Below are 23,131 nucleotides of genomic sequence, written 5' to 3' on the forward strand. Positions count from 1 at the left end.
TTCAGCTGTATTTGAGAGAACAGGGAGAGACTCCTTCATTATTAAAACTCAGGCACTCAGCACATTAACATTTTATTTATTTTTCTGTTGGTTTATAAATAAAATGTTCTTTTTTGTTTCTCTGCTCCATCCACTGATGTGAATAGCTGTTAAACTGTATAATGGACATGGTGGAAAAAACTAGGCGATCTCTCACTGTACTACGGCGATGTCAAGAAGCAGACCGTGAGGAGCTTAATTACTGGATACGGCGGTACAGTGATGCGGAAGATTTAAAAAAAGGTGGTAACAGCAGCAGTAGTCATTCCAGACAGCAGAGTCCAGTGAATCCAGATCCAGTTACATTAGGTACAGTATCCTCATTAATAATTGTTTACCAGTCCTCTTTCAGCTCGGCTAAGTGCTAGATGAGCACGTATTTGTTCTTCTGATTCTTCTTCCATGATAATGATGAAATATTCCTCTCTGCTGACTACTGAATTAGCTATAACTATTATGCCCTAATAGTCATGTTTACATGTGGAATGGCTTGGGGTTTTGGGTGATGCCTGGTAATTTGCTTGCTATTCAGCAATGTCTGAGGGTGGTGGGGCGGGAGGACAGACCATCACATAGGGATGGCAGAGCAGTGAGACGTGCACTGACTCCCTATCCCTTCTATCTCCCTCCTTGATTAAGGAAATCTGTAGGTGTTTCTGGATTGTTAGCACTGTGAAACCAAGGGCTTTCACCTTCTCAAATCAAATAACTTATTGGAAGTTGTCTTTCTAAGGAAATGAAGGGAGATGTAAACGTGTGGGTGCTTCTTAGCTGTACTTGGGTTCCGTATAAGAAAGAAACAACATCTGGGATGTCCACAGGCATGCACACCTGGTCCTCCTAGGTCTGTGCCCACCGCTGCAGCACACACAGGGGTGTCTGAGCTAGTTCAGGTCCTGCTGGCTGTGTAGTTACACGGAGCCGCTCAGAGCTGGACTCCAGCTGGAAAGCCCACTTACAAGGAGCAGACCAAGCAGTTGGACTTTCACCCTCTGTAGACCTTCACAGTCAGGCTCACACAATACCTCACATGCCTACTCCAAGATGACTCTGCTATATAAGACCAAGCTTTTATTTTGTGGGCTTTCTGTAATTTATTAATATGTTGGCCTGCTTCTAACTCCACCCCCTCACTTTCATGGCAGGTGTGGTAAAGAAACATATCTTGGTGATGCCTTTTTATTGTTCTCTGCTCTTTTGAAGAGAACAGCAAACTATGATTGCTTGTCTAATATTTATCTTTAAAAAAATAAATTGTCCATGTCAAATGCCATCTACTCAAAATCATCACAAATTGTGGTCATTAGTAGAATTGCATGTGTGTGTTATTTTGCAACTATATTTTATTTAAAGCTGTGTTTTCCTTTTGCCCTTAAGAACAACTTACTAAATCTAAAACTTAATGAACTGCATATAGAGAAACAGAAAAACAAATCTAATGCTCTCTCCATTCTTCCTCTTGGTAATCTCTAGAGTTATTACTGTAATATTTAGTTCTTCTTGATAACAAAGAAACCTTTTTTTTTGTGTGTGTGTGTGTCAAATGATCTGGGCCAATAGCTCTATACATTAGCTTCAGTCAGTGAAAGGAAGGGTTATGGAAATGCTGTTCCCGACCTCACTAGTAAGTCTAGTCCCTAGAGGAGCCCTTCTCAGAAAGAAGCATTCAGGTAATGGCTTGTATGAACAGTGTTAAGTGTAATGTTAAAAAAGACTCATAAATACGGCATCTGAAATGTTGATCACATCTGCAGCTTCGGGAAGAACACTTGTGAGGAAGCCCCTAGATCAAAAGCAGTGGCACCCTTCTCTAATAAAGCTATGATGCAAAAAGAGCCAGGCCATGGTTCTTGTAAGTATAATTAGTAGGTAAAAAAAATGAAAGGAAACTGAGTTTTTATAATTTCCCTAAAGAAACTGGAACTCAAGACATTCATCAAAACTTTGTAGATCCAAGAAAAATAGTCATAACCACAACAGCAGCAACAAAAGGTAAAATGAAGATCAAACATACAATTAGATCCCTATATTATCATTTTGTTTGTGTATTTGTCAAGATGAATTCTTGGAAACAGCAAAGTCTTTGCTTAAAAAGATTTTATACAGCACAGCCTTCAGCACTGGACACACCAGTCGCATCTGCAGTACTATAGCTGCCACGGAACTGGTTGGAGTGAGTCCATTTCAATTTTAACATGTCTATTTTGGTTATTTGGCTTTAAAAACTACTTCCGAGACTCATGGACGTGAAACTTGGATCGCTTCAGTGATGTAGCATCCACGTCAATTGTAAATGTTGATAAGTGCTTTTATGTCTGACATGTAAGGCAGAAAATGCTTACTTCGGAGTCTTATGTAAGGGTAATCCTTATATTTCGTCAAATCTGGTAGTAATCTAGTTAACAAAATGAAAACTCTTAACATTCAGAGGTACAATAAAATTGAAGCAGTGTCTGTTAGCCTTGAGATGCTGTTCTGTTCAGGGTTTTTTATTTTAGTTTTGAAGTGAGGAGGAAGGGGTCAAAAAATTCCTCCAATATTTTAATTAGAGTGCCACAATATGTAAATACTGGGTTTTGCTGCAGGGATCCTAAATGTCAGTGATTCCCCTTTACTTTTTTTTTAATGAGGTAATCCACCCTTTAAATCCATCTTGTCATCTCTACTAGCAAGAGGCAAAAAAAAAAGGGAGCCATATGGCTACATTGTCTGTGCCTTTGTTTCTTTTTCTTTGTGATTAAAATATCATCACTGAAGTGATAAGTTCTCACTATAAACATTATGCCATGATCTTCATAGATAGCTCTTGATGAAAAACTCTGATCTGAAATTTAGCATAGATAGTTTGAGTGCAAAAGAAATGGAAATTGAAGAAAATTCTGGTCGTCATTTTGAACCAGTAGACCTTTTTTTCTACCAAAGATTTTTGTGCTTCCTTTAATTTGACATCCCTGTAAATCACCTTGAGCTTGACAGTTTGCAGTGTCTGATCGATATTTTTCTGTTGATATTTTTAATTAAGAAATCAAATGAAATATTTGATCATTCGTTTTAATGCAGTGTAATCCAATACATGCATTAGCCAGCTACAACAGGTTACAAGCTCTCATTATTCTCCGAGAGTGTGTTGAAAGTAAGATAGGTCCATTCTTTTCAGTCTGAATAATACATGTTTATGAAAGTCTAAAAATGACTCAGACTTTATATATATTCACTTGATGAACTGTGATGGTCTATGAAGTGAATAATACATCATCCAACTCCTCCATTTCTGCTGAAGAATTTCAGTACTGCATACTGCAGCAGGACTGCAACTTTCATCCTAATAGTGAATAATTACACATATCAGACATTGTATACTGAAATACACACAGTCGGATAAATTAAAGATGAGGGTTCTTCAACCTCGTGGGTTATAAACAAGATCTATAACCTTATTGAGTGCAGCTGTGGCTCTAGATAAGTGGTGTAGGCAGACATCAGAAGGTCTGCAGCGATGTTGATATTTTGTGTCTGTTGAATTTATCTGAATGGAAATCTTACAAAATAGTTTGAAACCTCCAACTGAAGAGTGCCAATACCTGCAGGATTTGCCCCAGGAAGCCAGGATTCTCAGAAGAGTATGAATTTGTCAAAAACACATAGGTTAGGCATTTCTTAATACATTTTTAAATGTTAACCCTTTCAGAGATAGTTTATATTTTATCAAAGGTGGCTCACCCTCGTACTTTCAGTGTTAGCCAGGGCATTCCTATGTCTATTCGTGCTGCGATTATAAAATCTTTCCTTTGCTATTTGCAGATAATCAGTATTGCTGTGATAGGCACGATATTCTCAACATGAGCTAACGGGAATGCTATGAATACCACAGCAACATTTATAACTTGTAATTCTAGAATGTACAGCCTCTGTAATACTGGTCACTGATGATATTAAGTATTGCTCTTAATCCGTTTGCTGCACAGGAGGTTTGGGCTGGATCGTGGCGTACTGAGTGGTATGCTGTTAGGTAGGGCTACAGCTGCAGAAACATTGCCCATTTGTATTCTCCGTATTCAAATCTGACTTGATCTTGGTTGAGGTTGATTCAGTGATACAGTACCCGTGTGATTTTCTTTTTCTTATTTTTTTAATATGAGAACACAAATATATTTTAATGCAATTTCACATGTGTTCAAGGAGTGTTGTAATAGCCTCAAAAATGTATTAGAGGGCAAAGATGTACGTAAAAATACTTGAAACTCATGCCCCCCAACAAGGTTAGCAAGGTACTCTCATTCCATATTACACTTTTTCAGATTTGTATCTATATATTTCATTAATTGGAGTACCACACTTCTGAGCTTGACTCTTACAATCGAGGCAGTGAATATTTGATATTTTTTGCTCAGAGAAGTTTTTTGTTTCTTGTCTGTGTCCCACCAATGGTGTTACATTTATTATAGGCTAGAATTAAGCAAAACTTGCATATAAAATATAAAAAGCTTATAAATACATATAAAAGCATATATATTTCATATATGAAATAATCTGTAGTTCAGGGGTGGTTATATGTAGCTTTTATTATTTTTGAGCCCTAATGTTCACTATGGCATATAGGGTATTGTTTTCACTGCCAGTATTTTCATAAATACAATAAATTCTAAAAGATCCTCAAAAGATCAGCTGTTCATCTCTGTTTCTTAATATTTTGTTATCATAGACTTGGTTGTCATTGTCCAGTGATAAAAACCCCCATTCTTTCGTACTGTCAACCCGTCTTCTGTTCCTTCTTTCCAAATATGGATTAGACTTTTTGACAGTTTTGAACACATCTTTTCCTTTTAAGTCTTTCTATTCTGTTTTCTTGGGTTTGGTCCTTATCACATAAGAGTTCATATCCTTTATTTGGTCCTAGCTTTTCGTCTCTGTTTCACTTCCCAGACCCATATTTATTTCTGCTCACATCTCTCTCTTTCAGTACTTTCAGCACCCATTCTCTTTATCTTAGGACCACCAAAAATGAGCAACCTACAAGATATTTCTACTCATTAAACTCCAGAAACCTGGGTGATCAATTCACTGTCGATGATTCTTATGGTTGAATGCATTCTTGAAATAAATACACCAGGGCCCATATGGAACCCAGCATCGTATTGTGACAATAGGATTTTTTTTTGGTGAATGTTTTCTTTCTTATTAAAAAAAAAATCCAAGATAGACTAAAACCAGTAATTTTTCCTATATAGTTTACAAAATATTTTATTATGTTGTTCCCTGCTGCTCAATAGAATGAGAGCTGAAATCGAGACCAATTTTTGTGTCTTTTCCTCATGTGTATTCTTATGTCCTAGTCCAACACCTTTCTTGCTGAAAAGTTTATTTCACATTAAAATAGAAAATTCAAAAAACATTTTTGATTTCAAAATCTATATTTTTTTTTACTTCATTTAAGCTCTTCACAGACAGGTACTGATTACTTGCATGTATATGTGCTTTTTATTGTCCTTGTTGGACTTTTTCATCTGGTTCAGTAGGAACCAGACTGATTAGCAACAAGCGCTTTCAAACCGTGCCTTGCCATGAATTTCAAGTAAATTCAGCAGTGTACGTCCCATCGTTGTGCATTAAAACATTGTTGCATTTGCACCAGTAACAAACCTTTGTATTATGGCTGACATGTCGAGCTTTTTCTGTTATCCTTTTCTGTATGAGCTGCCTTGTCGCTTCAGGTTATTCCTAATTTTGTCTGATTTCATTCCATTTCCTTCCAGGCAGAATTTACTTTGACTTCTGGGTGCTGCAGTCAGTCACTTAATATAATGCATTTACCTCATTACGGGTTTTTTGCAGTTGGTTTTATACATTTAGTATTTTAGGGACTGCAGTCAATTGTGTTATTTTTGGTTTGAGTTTGCCAGACACCCAAGTTAAGATCTTTTGTGTTTTAGTGAGCAAGTTCTGTGATTCTTAGTCTGAAGGACACCTTACCTTAAAAATAGTAGTAATAAAAGACTTATATCGTCTGGTCATGTCCTGTAGTGTAGCCCTGAAAAGAAGATTGTTTTCATGGACTCATCAGCACTGACTAAACAATAGCCATGTTAATATTTTTCTTGCTTGGAAAATATGGTTTTTATTATCTTCGTAAGTGCTTCTTGTCTTTTTTTGTGTGCCATTCCAAACTATGGGAAAGTCTTTCACAAGCTTTTGATTTAATTCTTCTTGCAGAGGATCTCATTCCTCATGTAAATAATTTGTGGTTGGAATAAGAGCTTGATTGATGTTTATGTTTTGGAAATTTTAACATTTAGCTGGCAATCTGGTCATTTATGTCATTGAATTCCATTTTTGGAAAGTCATGTGTACCAAAAAATCAGCTCCACATCTCTTTATTTTTAATACTAAGTACGATGGTAAAGGGCTAAAACCAAGGTTATGATCCCCTTGCAGCGGATGGTACCTTAAATAGCAGACAGGAAATCTCAACACAAAGCACAGGACGTGAATGCAAAAAACCTCTTATTTTGCCACATTTGGCATCTGGTTGGGTCTTTTCCAGCAGGTATTGCAGGAAGAGCAAATAAGCATTTTAATTTTTCGCCTTTAGTTTTCCTGAGCTTTCAAGCAATGTTTTCTGCTGCCACCTCTGTCCCTGACTGAACGGGCACTGTGCCTGTAAGTCTGAAAGCCTCCAAGGGATGACAGGAGTGTACACAATGATATTTGTCGTCTCCACAATCGTATGAGCCGAGCAATACTGAGAATTTTCCCATTTTCAGCATCAGGTCTGAAGTCCTCTATCAAGTCAATTAAAACAATGTAAATAGTTAGCTGTTTTGCAGAATCTTGCACACACACCCCCATCATTTTATGCTCGAGAGGTGTGAAATTCTGCCTACAAAAATTCATTTTATTTTCATCCCATACTTTAGTGACAAACAGAAGAGCTGGGGAAATCCACTCAGCTGCCTGTCAGATGGGAAGATTCAGTCCACCCTGTCGGTGTCTGCAGATTTACGTACTAGAAACGGCATCTGTGGAACAGTGCGCGGGGACTGGGATTCCCTACTCTCTGCGTAGCTGAAATAGCCCCTGTCATTTCCACCTTTGTTAGCTGTCTGCAGTATTAAATGTCATCTTTTAAATGTATTTTACATTTCTGTAGCCTTAAACAGAAGGCTGTTTACTGTATGTAAACAGTACTGCATGTACATATATATGGTAGTGTAAAAATGATTTGCAAAACCTATTAATTCAACCTTTTTCTTAAAAGCAGTACTTTTTGACCAAGTTACCAAATAATAACTTTTAAGATACAAAAATTAATCTATTGAGTAAAAATTAATGTTCAAAGAATGGCATGTGTACTTTTGTTATGTTTCAAACTCGGACATCAAACAGGATGTTTAATTTCTAGCAACATCTCCAAAAAGTTTCAAATTGTATCTCTAATGTAATAATTCAAGTTATTTTATTCTGACAATTGAATTCTGTCACACAGGCAATAGTAGTCATGGCAATGAATTTACCTTTATGTGTTTTGGTTTTTTAGTTTCTCCTCTACTACTTTGAAAAATAGTTAATCGGTTTTTTAATAGTGTTTGAAAAGAGCAGCTTTTCATCTGCTGAAAATCTGTATGCTAAATTTCAGGCCAAAGTGAATTTTCTTACTGTATCGTCTGATCTTGCGTCTTTTAAGTTTGTGTGGAAGGGATCTTGCTGATTTCAGAGCTCTTAGGCTCAGGCCCAGAGGTTAAATCCTTTAAAAAAAAGAGGAGGGGGGGAAGAGCTGTCAAAATGTCATTGAAATATACGGGTGAATTACGAGCTTCAGCTCCAGTGAGGTTGTTTGGCAGCGTATGTATTTAGGGGCTTAACCTAAAGTTAAAGGTTCTGTTTTTCAAACTCAGGGAGCTACAGTTGCCAACATGGGCTCAGATGTAGGAAAGCGTAGCTCTGAACATAGAGGAACACCCCTTTCTTTTTCTGTGGACAGCTTATTTGATCACTAGAATGACATCTTGGCTTTTATCTCTGCTCGTCAGTAGCCATTCTGTTTTCACAGAGCAGAAGTGCCAAACCCGGACTGTTGCCTTCTTTCTTCTTCCTTTTCATAAACATAATGACAAAGGATGAAGCACGTCACTCCCTCACTTGGTCGCACAAAGCCAGCCTTAAAAGCGTGGAAGCTGTCATATAGACTTGACTTGAAACGCTGTAAAATAAAAATAAAGCGAACTAGTCTCAGCTTGGCTTAAGATGAGACATCTGAGTCCTAAATATTGATCTGGTCTACGTGACATTTGTGAGCGGTGACCACAGCATCCGTTTTGTTTTGAGTAAGGAAAAACTTCACGTGATTTTTTTTTTGTCTGAGCGATAAGTAAAGGGAAAAGGTATTTCTCTAAGCCTTGCTTTCAACAAGCGTGCATTGCTTATGATGCTCTTTATTTTTCCCTCCGCACCCCCTCCTCCTGCAGAATCGCATCGGGAATTCCTTCACAGGCCTGCGTCTGGATACGTGCCAGAGGAGATCTGGAAGAAAGCTGGTAAGTACTGTTTAAAAACACCAGCTTAGTCTTCTGGCAGCTGTGTGCAGTTGTTAATGCACTGATGTGAGGAATGAAAAAAAAAGCTTACTAGTAACAAGAAGAAATTGTGTTTAATAATCTTAAACTGGAACTGATCAGGACATGAAATAATCTTTATAATAGAAGCATCTGCTGCTATAGTTAGGGGGATATCAGTACTTCCATTAAGGACCTCTATTTTCAGGGGTTATAATGGTTTCAGGCTGAGACTTCATATGCTAAAGTTTCAGTCTGTTAGCAATTAAAAAAAAAAAAATTTGTGTGGTTATTTTCTTTTTTTTTTTAAACTTCAAGGTTCTTACCGAGTTAAGGTAAGAATTCCCAAGGGAGAGGAAAAAACCTAAGTATACCTGTTAAAGAAAAACCTTCAGCTATGCAACGCAACCATTCTTAATTTTAAAAAGATTTTGTGCCCCTCAGCTGCCAGTGAAGTCTGTGCTCGTAAACCTGCAACGTTTTCAATGAAGTAAGCAAGATCGCGTCTCTGCAGCTGTTCTGGGTGGTTGCACGGGCACTGATAGCATCTTCCCCGAGCTTGGAAAGCACCACAGGCAGACGTTGTGGTTACGCAGAGTTTTCTTCAACACTTTGAAACTCTGCCTGAGCACAGGAGTTTCCTGGCAGGGATCCCATTGCGGTGCTGGAGCTAAACCTTTGCTCTTTTGACATTGATATCAGAGCTTCCTTGTTTTCAGAGGGGTCAGGGGGTAGCTCTTGAACTCCAGGGAGGTAGTTGAGCTTCTATATATATGCTTATACACCCCTTTCTCTCCCCCCACCCCCACCCCCCCTTTTGAACACCTGTATAACCATGAAGTCCACAGCAGCTGTCTGAGCAGGAGTTAATGATTAAATAGCAAATATGCGGCAGTTTTGATGCTTTCTGCTCAAATCTCCTGTAACGGCTTGCTGCTTTTTGGTGTATTTTAAACTAGATACAGAACATACGCGTGAAAGTGTTATGCTGGTATAGTGTTGCCTTGGACAAGAAGTTGTGGGTTTTGCATGATGTGGGTTTATCATGTAAAGTCTACATTTGTCAATATGTTAGTTAATATTTTTGGAACTGTTGTGTTTTTTGTGAAAAATAACAAAACAATCTACGTATTTTCTTTTGCCCAAGGAAAGTGTAGCCTTTGTAACTCAATGCTCCACAGTATTTTTATAGTTTGTTTTGCCGTATTTATGTTAACATCTTAAATGAAAAATGAGACAAAAATATGCAGTTCCAGGAAATCTCAGTAGGAGGATCATTATTCAGTTGAATTTCAGGAACTTTATTCCTTTTGCAAAATCTAAGTTTTGATGTCATTTGGCATATCAGGTCATTTATGACTCCTAGATGCCGTACAATAAAAAAAAAAAGTTTCTTCACAGGCTACCAACATGAGTTAATTGAAGCTTTTGGCTTGAGTTATAAAATCGGATATGCATTCACATTGCGTGTATCCACAAATGGTAGTGTACAGGAGCTGTGACGTGTCATCTTGTGAACATATATGCCGACAGTTCCTTTGAAACAAAGGTTTTCCTTTTGTCCCTTTTCCAGTCTCTGTTTTCAAGCCGATATGGGTTTAAATCAGATTCTTTATATTGACTGAGCATGCCTGTGAATTGAAGAATAAAAAAAAGTCTGACTCCTTACAGGATGCATACCTGTATCTGTTACTGAGAGCAGTAAAACACCAGAAAGCGTACTGCTTTTCATAAATCACAGGTCTTCATTTTCAGAAGGGTGCACTGAAGTTGGAGGTCTCCACAATTTCATAATCAGTTCAAGGCAGTAAAGGTACAATTCAGCTCTGTAAGAATAGGTCTCCAGTGCCATTTGAGATGCTCCATAGTTTCCTGACTGGGCTGCAACTGCCAGTCAAGAAGGCTGCAAATCTCTCAAGTCATTTCTGGTGGCTCTATGCGGATATCTTGGTATCTCAAATGTCTGTAAAGACCAATGTGTAGACAACTGAATCAAGTATAAAAGTCTGATTGGGATGCAGTCTCAATGGAAGTCCAGATGGAAGCTCTGGAGTTACCAAACAGGTGTGGAATGACCATACTTTGTCATACAAAGACGATAAGGCCCCTGCACGTTCTCTAGAGTAGTCCTGAGAAAGAGATGGGTCATTTTGGAGTATGAAGCTGAGATAACTCATGTCACCAATCTCCATTGGCCACTTTTGCCAGGGTCAGCCTGCGAGTGAGATGATGCAAAATGTCATGGTGGCACAGGACTGCACCTCTGCCCACCACCTTTCTTTTCCAATCATGTGGACCAAGTGTGCCCATGATGTGAGGGAGGTGGCCAGAAGCTGGCTGGTGAATCATCATGTTGGGTTATATACAGCAGTGAATGATATATATGGTTGGACTTGATGATCTTTGAGGTCTCTTCCAACCATAATGGTTCTATGATTCTATGATGAGTTGAGTACCTCTCCTGAGTCAGCTCCAAGAACTTCTGGTCACGCTGAGTAACACCTGTTCCACACAGGCTGTTTGCTCCCTGGAGCTTCTCTCATGAGTTAGTGCTCCTCAAAGGGAAGGAAGGTTTCAGTTGCATTCCTAAAGTGACAGAGTGAATTTATGCCAAGCGTGCTTAGCATTAGTGGGAAAATGAAGGGTGCAGATACATGCATCTTAGATACTTGATTTAAAAAACTTCCGGATTTATGTTTTCTGATATTGGAATCTAATCACTCTTCCTTTCACTGGAAATGCAGAGAAAGGAATAGTGCTGGTATCATTCTTGGTCTTCACAGCTCAGCATTGTCAAGGCAAATAAAAACTCCTTCACTGTCACCCATAACTTTTCCTGCACAGATATTACAGTTTTTATTGTTATCTGAAACTAGGAGGCCTGCATTCTCTTTATAAAATAACTGTAGGTAGTGGAAACATTTATTTTGAGATGTGCAGAAAATCAGTGATACAAAATTTTATCTAGTTTATTTGGGTGTTCATGAGTTCATAATGTATTGAAATGATGGTGGTGCATTGTGACCAAAAACCCCAATATATTGTAACTATTTGTTAGTTACAAATGGCTAGTTAGTTAACTAACCCTTAGTATAGTATTACTTAGTATAGTGTTACCTAGTTAACTAACACTTAGTATAGCACAACACAAATTCTCTTGTCAAACTTAATGGAAATACTAAAGTCCAATCCATAGTTTATGCCAATTAAAAAGTATCAGTCAGGCATATGGCCTCGTAAGCACTTTCAGCATCTTCACACTTTCAGAAACTTTGCAAAAAAATTTCTGCAATATAGAACTTAGAATACAAGTTTCAATTTTTATATTTGGACTGAAAAGAAGGAAATTATGTAGGATGAATAACTATAAAATTAGAAGTCTCTGTAAAATGTTGTAGTATTGTGCTTCTGTTTAATACAATAGTTTAAACTGGCATTTCTAACCACTGCAAACACCTCAAGGTAAAACTAAATTTATATGATGTAATGAAAGTGCATCATGCCATACAAAGATAATTTCTATTCGTAGCAAATACCAGCAAGAATACAGATTTTCTCAAAGAAATCCACTTTGTTAGTAACTGCAGTGCATAGACACAAAACGTCTGTATTTAAGTTGCCTCATTTTTGTGAAAATGGTAATAAAATTGCATCTGTATGTTTGCCTGTGTATATTTCTTTTCTCACGATCAGTGAATGTTTGCAGTTGGTAATAAATATTCAAGCACCTTGCAAACGTCCTACCAATTCCCTTTGCTGATCTGTGTGCGCCTGTGGGACTAGAATAGGAATGCATAATTTAAATATAAATTGCCTGATTTGCATATACAATTAGTCTAGCTGCAGCTTTGATCATAAGCAAAAATTATTGTCCTGTATTGCCACTTAGATAGAATTTTAATTCACCTTGAATATTCAAAGTAAATTAAACCTTGGCTGTATGGTTGAAGGGTATGATTTTTTTCCTCTCCTGAGGCTTTCCCCTAAACAACATTTATGGTAGGGTAATATAAGGGCATATTTTCAGCCTCATAAAAATAAAGGCATAAGTTTTATCTCTAAACAGCTTCCCCCCAAAAAAAACCCAACAAACTTCAGCTGAAACATCTCTCGCAGACATGCACACACGTAACACACACACAGAGAAACAGAACTCTGCTTTCATTTTAATTAAATCAGTTTTAGTCAGTACATGGCTTAAAGTTAGGTCTTCATTGTAATTTGCCGAATAACTGAAAATGGAGACTTCATGTAGTCCTTATTTTTTTTCACAAGTGCAGATCTATGAGACATAACTCAAGAGAGTTATTGACTTAGTACCTATATGTAAGAGTTAGGTCTGTGTGCATATGCAGGCACACAAATACATGGACTAAAGCTCAAACCTGTAACACCGTTGTAATACTTAGATTTTAATCTACAGTAAAACATTTTTATTAGAAATCTATGGTTTTAATTAAACAGAACATTTAATTAAGGTGGTTTTTAAGTGGATGAAACAATTAAGTGCAAACACTTGAATGAAACATGTCATAATTAGTTTTAATAGAGTGTTAATTGGTACTAGGTTTGCCAAGTTAATAATTACTGCTTATTAAATTTTCAATTAATCATTGTCATTTTGCTTTGAATAAAGATGAAAATTAGATAAACTAATTCAGGGGGAGGATGGTTTCCTTGTTAATTAAAGCAGTTAATTAAAAAAAAAAAAAGAAATTACTTGTTTTAGTTGTCAATTAAAAGACTGTTCATTAGTAAAATCTTTGCACTCTTCCTGCCTCAAAACCCAAATAACTAATTTGTGACAATCCATGTTTTCCGGAATAAAAGATATGACACTAGTATATACTGAAGAAATGGCTCATACTGACTTAGTTATTTTACAAGAAGCATGAAGGTTTGAATTTAATGGAGCGGTGTGCCCCTGCTCAGTGTTAATTGTGTGCTGAAGCCTTGCTGGCCGCGGTGCGCGCGAGAGCTCCGCGGAGCCAGGAAGTCGAGAATTCGCAGTGCAAACATGGGTTTGAAGGAGAGATCAAGAGGTCAAATGAATGTTCATAAACAAATTTTAATCTTGGCTCTTAAAATTATATGTCCAGGAAAAGATATTAAACCAGTGATTTAAAATTTTTAAATAAGCTCTTGTTTTTTTTTTTAACTTCATGTATTTATTCATTAACATATGGGAAAAAAATTGTCAATGACTATAAATCCTGTCTTAATTCTGGAGCTTAAAGATACTTTTTTTTACAAGTCTGTAATACTATGTCTTAAATAATAATTCTTGCCATATTCATAAATCTGGTGTGCTGCAAAACCAATTTTCCAAGTAAAATGCTCAAAAAGATTACAAAAATAACACGCCAGAGATCCGAAATGTCTGTACTTAAAGGACTGTGAATCAAATAGCAAGAATCATCACAAGTGTTAGGGACTTTGGTGATGGGGAAGCAAAGAAGCACTTGGGTGGTCTTGAAAAGTCTTGAGGAACCAGGTTCCTCTGTGTCCTTCTACTCAAAATGAAGACCCTCAGTGTAATGGAGTATCTGCTGTATTTCACGCATTGGTTCTACGTAGCCCTGTGCCAAATGTCCTGTTCTGATGAGGATTTCTTCCCTCGTTTGTAGAGGAAGCTGTCAATGAAGTAAAGCGCCAGGCGATGGCCGAGTTGCAGAAGGCAGTGTCGGAGGCAGAGCGGAAAGCTCACGACATGATCACTTCGGAGAGAGCCAAGATGGAGCGCACCGTTGCCGAAGCCAAGCGCCAGGCTGCAGAGGATGCACTAGCTGTTATCAATCAGCAAGAGGATTCAAGCGAGGTAAGGTCTTTGCTGGGCAGGCATCACCTGTGGCTGTAACCCATAGGTGTATCGGAGCTAGCTGTAATCTGGGACAGGCTATTTGTGCGACGTGGGGGTTCAGCACCTGCTGGTAACTGTTTGCACTGTTGATTTGGATGCGTATTTCAGGTGTGTGCTGAACTCCAAATTTTCTTGACCATGTTGTAATCTGAGCCCAAAATTGGTAGTGAACTTGAGCTGTGTTTATCACCTTTTAACTGCTGTTCAGGGTTACATATAACACACACATTTCTGTTCTAATTTAGCTTTTCAGTAGCTATATTTTGAAGGTCTTCAAACTACCATATTGAATAGATAAAAGATTGCTTCGTGGAAAATATTCCACACTGAAATCTAATTTAAACAAAGAAATTATTTATTTAAGAGATTGTAGAACGGGTTGGTTAAAAGCTTGTCTGGGGAAAATGTTGGATGTAGAAGCGATTAGCAAAAGATGATGGTTCCTGTAGGGCAGAATGTGAATGTAGATTTGCAAGTGTTGCTTTGGCTGCAGGGAGTAGTTTAGAGTCGAGGAGTGGGCAAACAGCATTTGGAAGGAGGAATAATAGACTGAAAGAGCAACAAAGAGTAAAACAAGAATAAGTATGTTAAATCTTGATTTGCTTTCAGACCTGAGAGTGGAAGCCTTGAACTGCTGTGGTACAGGACATCCAGCAGCACAACTAGCTGGAAGCTGGGAGTGAAAGAGCAGTGTGTGTTTGACCAGTGCTGCAGCAGTCTAGATAGCAGTTGGATTTTATGTCCTCTAGACAAAAAGAGCATCCTAAGTTAAAACTGCCCTTAAAAACAGACATGACAAAGAAATTACGTCAGTTAAATGTTATTTGTATATAATCTTCATCTCTCAAGGCCACTGAAGTGAAAGAACATTACTTTCATGACGTATTTATTGTTCTTTTACTAAGATCTCGGCTGTAGTAAAAAACACTTTTTAATATAAATTCTAAATGGCAGGGAATTGGAAAAAAGAGTAGATAGTGGTACCTGTTGTGTGGGGACATATGTGTCTATGCTAGCGTCAAGGCACTTTTTGTGGGCTGGATGGGCAGCATTGTAGAAGAGTCACTTAAGTTGAAAGATGCAGATGAGCTAGCTGCAGCATGCTGAGAAGACTGGCAAAAGTCACGAGCAGATAAGTCAGTGGCACGCTGCAGTATGCATCCATAATTTGAGGGAGCGTAAGATTTTAATTCATACCAGGCTTCTCTGGAGATGAAAGACCATTGTGGGATCACTGAATGCCCAGAGTTTCTCCTTAATTTGTAGCAGATGAATAACAAGGAGACAAAAGGAATTGATTTTCAGCATCTGAAAGTTTCTCAGGAAGAAAGGGACTAGGGGAAGTGTATGTATCCGTTAAGTACTAACTGTTCCATTGTAGATTAAATGAGACATAAATTCAATTTATTGGCATTTTGTATCTGAGATACTCAAGGACATTTTTCCTGCACTATGTTCATAGAAAGGGCATTTTTCTGACTTAGCATCATTAAAGAGCTATCATTTTGTGAGTGCATATATACAAGAGACTTCTATTGTTAAAAACAAAATTCCAAAGGTAAATGCCTTTGGAGGAAACAGTAAATTAGATCTGTTTAGTGAACTGATACAGTGTAGGCAGGACAGAGAAAGTACTTATGTGCCGATACATACAGCCTATTCTTCCACAGGCAAATGTGCATCCAAAGGAATGTGTAGAGAGTTTGTGTGCTGTAATTAACTCCTGAGTAGTTATAGCTCTGGAAAAAGCTCTATAACAACAGACATCTTTACTTCTCCAGCAGAGTTGCTTACAAGGTTGTTCACTTCTTGGAAACAGGACTTTTAAAAAAGGCAAATAATTCTTTTAATTACGTTCTGATGGAATGTGGCTCATAGAATTATCGATGTGCTCAGGGCTGTGCATCCTCAGGGAGGATACAAGCCTCCTGGTCCTAGAAATGATGTCTAGTGTCCTGATCCTGCAGCTTTCACCCCTGTGGTCATGAGTGGCACATGAGAGTGGCAGTTTTGAGGTGAAAAATGCAAGTTTTAGTAAACCTGCAGAGAGAACTCAAGTTTGCTCTGTTTGTGTTTACAGGTGCTTGATTAACTGTGAAGGGAGATGACAGTGATACTTATTTGAGAGTTAGCTGTGTCCATTAAGTTTTTATAATTAGTTCCTCTTTGGCTTCTAATTATGCCAAACTGCAAATACTTAGGGAAGTGCTTCTCATGAGTACCTGCTAACTCAGGCTGTCCTTTTTTTTGGATAACTCCTGCAAGAACGGATGGGACTTTTCCTTCGTCTTTGAGGACAGGAGATCAGTTTGCCAGTGTTTGAAAAGTGTTTATTTGGAGATGAGACCTTGCGTTTATCAGGGTTGAGGAATAAAACTTCACATTTGCTTTGGTGTTCATTATCCCTCGATCTCTCTGTGAACATCCCTCCTCATTTGTCTGGGTTGTAAGTCTCCATTAAATTCTCTCTGTTTGCAACTTTCAGCAGAACGCTTCCAGCAATGCAGATTCCTGTGTATCAAAGGCCTTGCAGTAATGTTTGCAGGGCTAGAATATTGCCAGTTCCAAATATGAGAATGCTGAAGAGCAGCGTCTGCAGTCTTACAGGTCTAGAGGAAGACTGAGCATCATTCCTCATTTCTTATCCTTGGCGGGACATTACACCAAAGAGAGCTCAGTATAGACTGCTATATAATCTCCATGCAGTTCCTGACAGAGAATATTCCTCCCATGGGTGTCATTTGTTCTTTTGGCTGTTGAAACTGTGAATGGAGATGGAATTTGGCACCAGATTTCTAATGTTTCAGATATAATTTTCATCTGATAATGGCCATTCCCTGTCTATTGGCAAGGTGTTTTCCTTACAACTCTTCATTTGTTATTCAGCAAAACGCAACCTGGACCTAGCTGAGGCTTCTTGAAGCTGCTGTGGTGTGAGAACTTTGTACTAAGACTCAAGGTTTTTGTAATTATTTTAACTAAGATAATATGTAGTCCCCTCATCCAAGATCTTTCAGAGGTCTCACAAAGAGAAGTAGATTAGTTGCTTTTTAGATTTTGTGTTGGGGTTTTTTGTGTGGTTTTTTCCTATGTGTTGTTTGGGGGGTTTTGTGTTTTGTTTTGCTTTGTTTTTATCCCAGTAAAAGTAGCATCCCTGAGTGCAAGATTGTCTGCAAGAAAACAGTGAAATTGGGCATGTTGAGCTGACCGGAGCAAAATAGAGGGAGCCAAGGACAGTCAGAGGACTAATAGGGGAGGGGTGATATTTGGAAGCATCTTGACTTCTAAGAAGTGGTCTGCAATATTTTGAGAATTACCACATTATATACTATAGTTTTAAATTCTGACCCTGACCTGATCCCTTGTTGAACTATTGTTCTTTGCTTATGTTTGAATTGTTCCAATATCATCATAGAATCATGGAATGGTTTGGGTTGGAAGGGACCTTAAAGCTCATCTAAACCCCCCTGCCGTGGGCAGGGACACCTTCCACCACACCAGGTTGCTCAAAGCCCCATCCAACCTGGCTTTGAACACTTCCAGGGATGGGGCATCCACAGCTTCTCTGGGAAACCTGTGCCAGTGCCTCACCACCCTCACCGTGAAGAATTTCTTCCGTATATCTAATCTAAATCTTCCCTGTTTTAAAGGGTTTAAAGCCATTGCCCCTTGTCCTATCACTACATGCCCTTGTAAAAAATCCCTCTCCAGCTTTCTTGTTGGCCCCCTTTAGGTACTGAAAGGTGACTCTAAGGTCTGCCTGGAGCCTTCTCTTCTCCAGGCTGAACAACCCCAACTCTCTCAGCCTGTCCTCATAGGAGAGGTGCTTCAGCCCTCCGATCATCTTCGTGGCCTCCTCTGGACTCGCTCCAACAGGTCCATGTCCTTCTTGTGCTGGGACCCCAGAGCTGAAGGCAGTTTTAACTCGTAGTGCCACTGCTTCAGTGTCTGTATATTTACTTTCTAAAGATTTCCATAGTTTCTAAGCATAAGCCCTTGCGACTGACCAGGATATGTTCATTATTTTCTGTTATTCTAATGAGAGATTGGCTGAAGACCAGCTAACAGAGCACAGTGCTGTTGGAAACCAAAAGGACAGGAGAAGGTCTACCTGTCAACATGACTGTTCTCAAGCCACAGATTATTTCTTTACCAGTTCCTTACAGTTGCTTGACAAAAGATGACCCATTCATCAGTAGTTGACTTGGCTAAGTACAGAACATCTGTGAGCAGCCTACTCTTTAATGACTGCCATGCTTGCTTTGGCTGAAATGTGCTGTTGTGCAAATCAATTTTAATAGTAAGGGTGAACAGCTTAGTAAAGAGACTGGCTGCCCAGATTGTAGTGTGGGGGGGAAATGATCAAAACATCTGTCTTTCTGCTCTGGTACAAAATGCCACTGAAAAATCTGACACTCTGTGTTCTTCCCTACTTTTGAGTAGAATGGGGGCTGGGGATGGGGAAGGAACACAAATGTTTTGGTTCTGTCTACTTAAAGCAGATGCTGACATCTGCTCAGATAGAACAAGTATGTAACTGGTCCAACACTGCTTTTAAGAGATGTGTAATGTTAGGGCTTGTTTATATTGCAGCACTTTATGTTGTATGTGAATATCACGCTTACCTGACATTTTGAAGACAGCTGGGTTCAATCCCTGCTGACCAATCCATTGAGACCAGGACTGTGCCAGCAAACCTGACTCTGAGCATCAGATGCTGTAATTCAGGCAAGCCTAGTCTTTAGGCTGGTATTAAATTTAATACCTACGTCAGCTAATGTTTAATTTTTTTGGCTGGGCGTCTCTTAGAAGGTAGCACATCATCCCCTGCAGTGGTAGGTGGTACAGAGGCACCAGAGCCATGTGTTCTGTGCAGGATCAGTCCAGATGTGGTGTGAACATTGGCACTGCCCCAGACTGCTAAGCTAAGCCTGGCTAGTCAGCTTGCATGTCTTCTGTGTGCTTCTCTGCACTTCTGTTTTCAGGATTTAGCTTCTCTCATGCTGACTTGTGTGAACATAGATGTACTTCACACAATAAACTGTGGCTTGGGCAAGCCTGGAGTGTTCAGAAATAGGTGTAACTTTACTAGAAGCGTCTAAAGGTTTGAATATCTTTCTATGGAGCACTGTATTTTGATGCAGCGTGGGAATTTCCAAAGTACCAGTGTGTTTCCCTTTCTAATGTGTCTTGGATAGAATTTTCATAAACAATTTTGCTGTTTTTTTTACACTGGTGTTCAGTGGCTCATACAGTCCTTATCTACGCCACTGTGGTTTCAGTGATTTCTAGGTGTTCTTTTTCTTGTGGTTAGCAGCGATAGAGTTTTGAATGCCATCAGTATTGCAGAACCAGGAAACATCTGGGCTCTTCATACCCAGCCATGCTTCCTTTCCTGGTAAACTGGGGAAATCCAGAATTTGTCAAAGATGACAGAGCAGTGTTTGACGCTGTGTTGCGGCATCTCAGAGTTCATAATCTCTTTGACATGTCGCAGACCATTTGGGTTTTTTTTTTCTTCTTTAAGCAAGCTCTACACTCAGTCTCAGCTGGGAGTGTCAGAGGAAAGCAAATACTTAATTATGATTGAATATTTCAAAGATAATAGTGACGGGATGGGCGAAATTACTGACAAGTGTGTGTCCTGGTACTGGAGACCGCAGAAATGGAGACCATTTGTTTTTAAGAATTTTCTGAGTTCTCTTGTTTGAAGATGGAAGCTTAAGTGCATGAGAATTAAGAGTCTGACCTAAGATAAGGCTCTGACCTAAGACTGATGTTCCTTGTCAGTTGAAAGAGGAGGATGAAATATGATCGGTGGCATAAATTTGAGGCAAGATTCCCATCTGGTGTAATTTAGCCCAATTTCATTGAATTAATCCATTTTCAAGGTAGTGAAGTTAAATTGAATTATGTAGTCTGAGAATCTGGCCTTTGGTATAACCTCACTGTTTCACAGGAAAATCAATGCAGAGTTAAACTGTAATCCGGTCTTCCTCATAGTTTTAGCTACATCTGGAAGTCTATGAGCTGGAAGTGCAGTGTAGTAGATCACTACCTAAAGACAGAGAAGATAGACTAGGAGAGGCTTTGAGAGATCTACTACTCCCTTTCCCAATGCATTATCAACTCTAGCTGTATTATTCTTGTAAGATACCTGCTTTTCCTGTGCTTCAGTGATGGAGATTCTCCAGCGCCTCTAGGCAATTTGTGCCTGTCCTTAAAAAGATTTCTCATAACAACTCTTTCCAGTTTTTCTTGCAGATGCTTGATCCTGTTACTTCTCCTGTTCATCTGTGTAGACATGGTCATTGCCCATTTCACTGCAGTAGCCTCCAAGATGTTTGGGTGCTACCATCTCCCCTCAGGCTACCATCTCTCCTTAGATTTAACAGTCTGAGTTCATTCAGTCTCTTCTCATAACTTGTGTTTGACTAGTGATTATTCTGCCTGCCTTCCTCTGGGTTCCTCCCAAGTCTTATTTGTGTTATTTGATTTGCTGTATTTGAAGTGCATCATCCTAACCTGGACAATACTCCAGGTTGGGTCTTGCTAGTGCTTGGAGACAGAGTCTTAAATCAGGTGTAAACCAGTCCATAGTCCTGCTCATACGCCCTTGTATGATGACTGCCATCTTCTCACCAACATGGCATTATGGTCCCCTGTTAACAGAGATGCTGCCTACACAGTTCAACCAGGGTGGTCCGTTTTGCTGGTACCTGTTAGAACTTCCCAGGAAGGAAGATACCTTGAGCATGCTCAATCCCATAGTGAGCTCAGGCTTTGCCTGTGATATCCTGGATTGACTGGAGATATGTGAGCAGGGGCATACAAAGCACAGCCCACGCTATTAGCTGGCATCTCGAACCTGGCTTTTCTTCAGTAGAATTTGGGCTCTGGAGCTATCGGCCAGCAATGTGAAGAGAAGGTATCTGTTGCCAAAGGCTGCGGTGCCCGATCCTGATCTTTACTGCTGTTTTTCACTACTCACACATGGGAAGGAGCAATGAATGGTGACAGTAGTGAGGGCTGTGTAGGACAGGGAGTTCTGCACGCCAAATCCAGCTACTATTGCAGTGCAGGTTCCCCATGGCATGTGTGTTTGTTTATGCTAATTTGCGCTGTAGTAATTTTTAAATGCAGTAAGTTGTTGCATAAATGTGAGCTGTAAAATTTATTTTGAAATTCTTGTATTTTATGTGCTTTTATTCCCACAATTACACTAAAGCTGTAATGACCTGTTAAATTAGAAATAATATGTCCAATGGACAAAATCACATACCAGACCATGTAGGACACATTAAGTAATCATGTAAGGAGCCAGCTTAGAGCTTTGTCACTTCATTAAAATCTTGCACTCATGTATCACTTTTCATGTTCTGTACAGGCTGATAGTTAATTGATGACTATTTTAAGAAGAAAGTTGAACCAACACTGTTAAAATTAAATGACTCTTTTCTGACATCAATACAGATCTTGTGGTAAGATACTGAAATATCGTATGGTGGCTCTGGTCATGTCTGGAGACATTTCTGTCTGTGCAGCTAGGCCTTCCCCAAAAAGGGAAGCAAAATGAAGATTCCCTAGAAGTTGGCCTGTATTAACTAAACAGATATTTGGATAGAAAAAGTTTGATATCCTTGTAATAATTCGAGGACAATTAAAGCACCTACTTCAGTGTTGCAATCAGATCTGCACAAGGGAGGGATTCCTGCACCTGGGCAGGTGCTGGCTGACTTCAGCATTATTCCATGTGGGGAGAAGTGTCTTTTCAGAAAAGTCTGCGTGGGGAAGTTTTGTACATGTGTATTTGTTTTCAGATGAGGGGATAAAGGGAAATACGGTTCAAACCCAGGGCTGGTAATTTAGCTGGAAATGAATAGCTAGGAGGTCAGCAGGCATGGCGGTAGGTGGAAATTCTGTGCAAGCATGGTTGGAGTAGAATTACACCATGTTTACTGATGGCAGTGCAAGCACCAAGCTGGCAAAATGAAACTTTCACAAGTACGCTGCAACTGTTGAGAAATATTAGTATAGCAAAAGAAGGAGAATCCAGGTATATCACAATTTGTGCTCTTTCTGGTCAGTAGGATGAGGCATGGTATCTCTTTTAAATGCGAATACAAACGTGCCAGGTCATTTTGGTGTATGCGTAAATATGTCTGTGCATGCACGTGTTCATGTACAGTGTTCTAAATTACTTACAGTTATTTTAAATTGTGTAGATGAAAGGTCCTTTAAAGAAAAGGTGTTCAAGAATAGTTCAACTATCTGTTCCAAAGGTGGCTTTACCTCTCCAGCACTGGACAGAGTTTGAGCAAAACGAACCTGATACAATGAATACTGAATCAAAACCAGGTGATGCCAGACAAGGAGTCTGAATTCCTGACATTTAACTACCAGAAACATCTGTTTCTGTGTGTTGGTAATTCCACTTTTTTTTAAAAGTGTTTTTAAAGATGGGAACAATTTATGAATTTAAAAAAAAAAGTCCCCAACACATGTATCTGTAATTACCTGGTTTAGTCTGTGTGTTTAATCAGTATGAATTGAGAATGCCTTATATGTTTGATTTCAGTCTCAAAGAGCATCTGAGCACTGGACAGTTACTCTTCCCCCATCTGCCAGTACATGCCTATGCCAAAAAAACCCACAAACCCACCAACAAACCAAAAAAACCCCT

General features: G+C 39.0%; 1 protein-coding gene across 1 annotated transcript in view; it reads left to right on the top strand.

Moving 5' to 3' along the window:
* The window catches only part of RUNX1T1 (runt-related transcription factor 1; translocated to, 1 (cyclin D-related)), a 57,847-nt gene that overhangs the window by 32,615 nt on the left and 2,101 nt on the right, over positions 1 to 23,131 (top strand). The window contains 3 exon segments of the mRNA XM_009696894.1: positions 147 to 348; positions 8,502 to 8,570; positions 14,216 to 14,406. Coding sequence (XP_009695196.1) covers positions 147 to 348; positions 8,502 to 8,570; positions 14,216 to 14,406 — 462 coding nt within the window.

Source organism: Cariama cristata, unplaced genomic scaffold, assembly GCF_000690535.1.
Source record: "Cariama cristata isolate BGI_N322 unplaced genomic scaffold, ASM69053v1 scaffold10633, whole genome shotgun sequence".
NCBI classification, from domain to species: domain Eukaryota; kingdom Metazoa; phylum Chordata; class Aves; order Cariamiformes; family Cariamidae; genus Cariama; species Cariama cristata.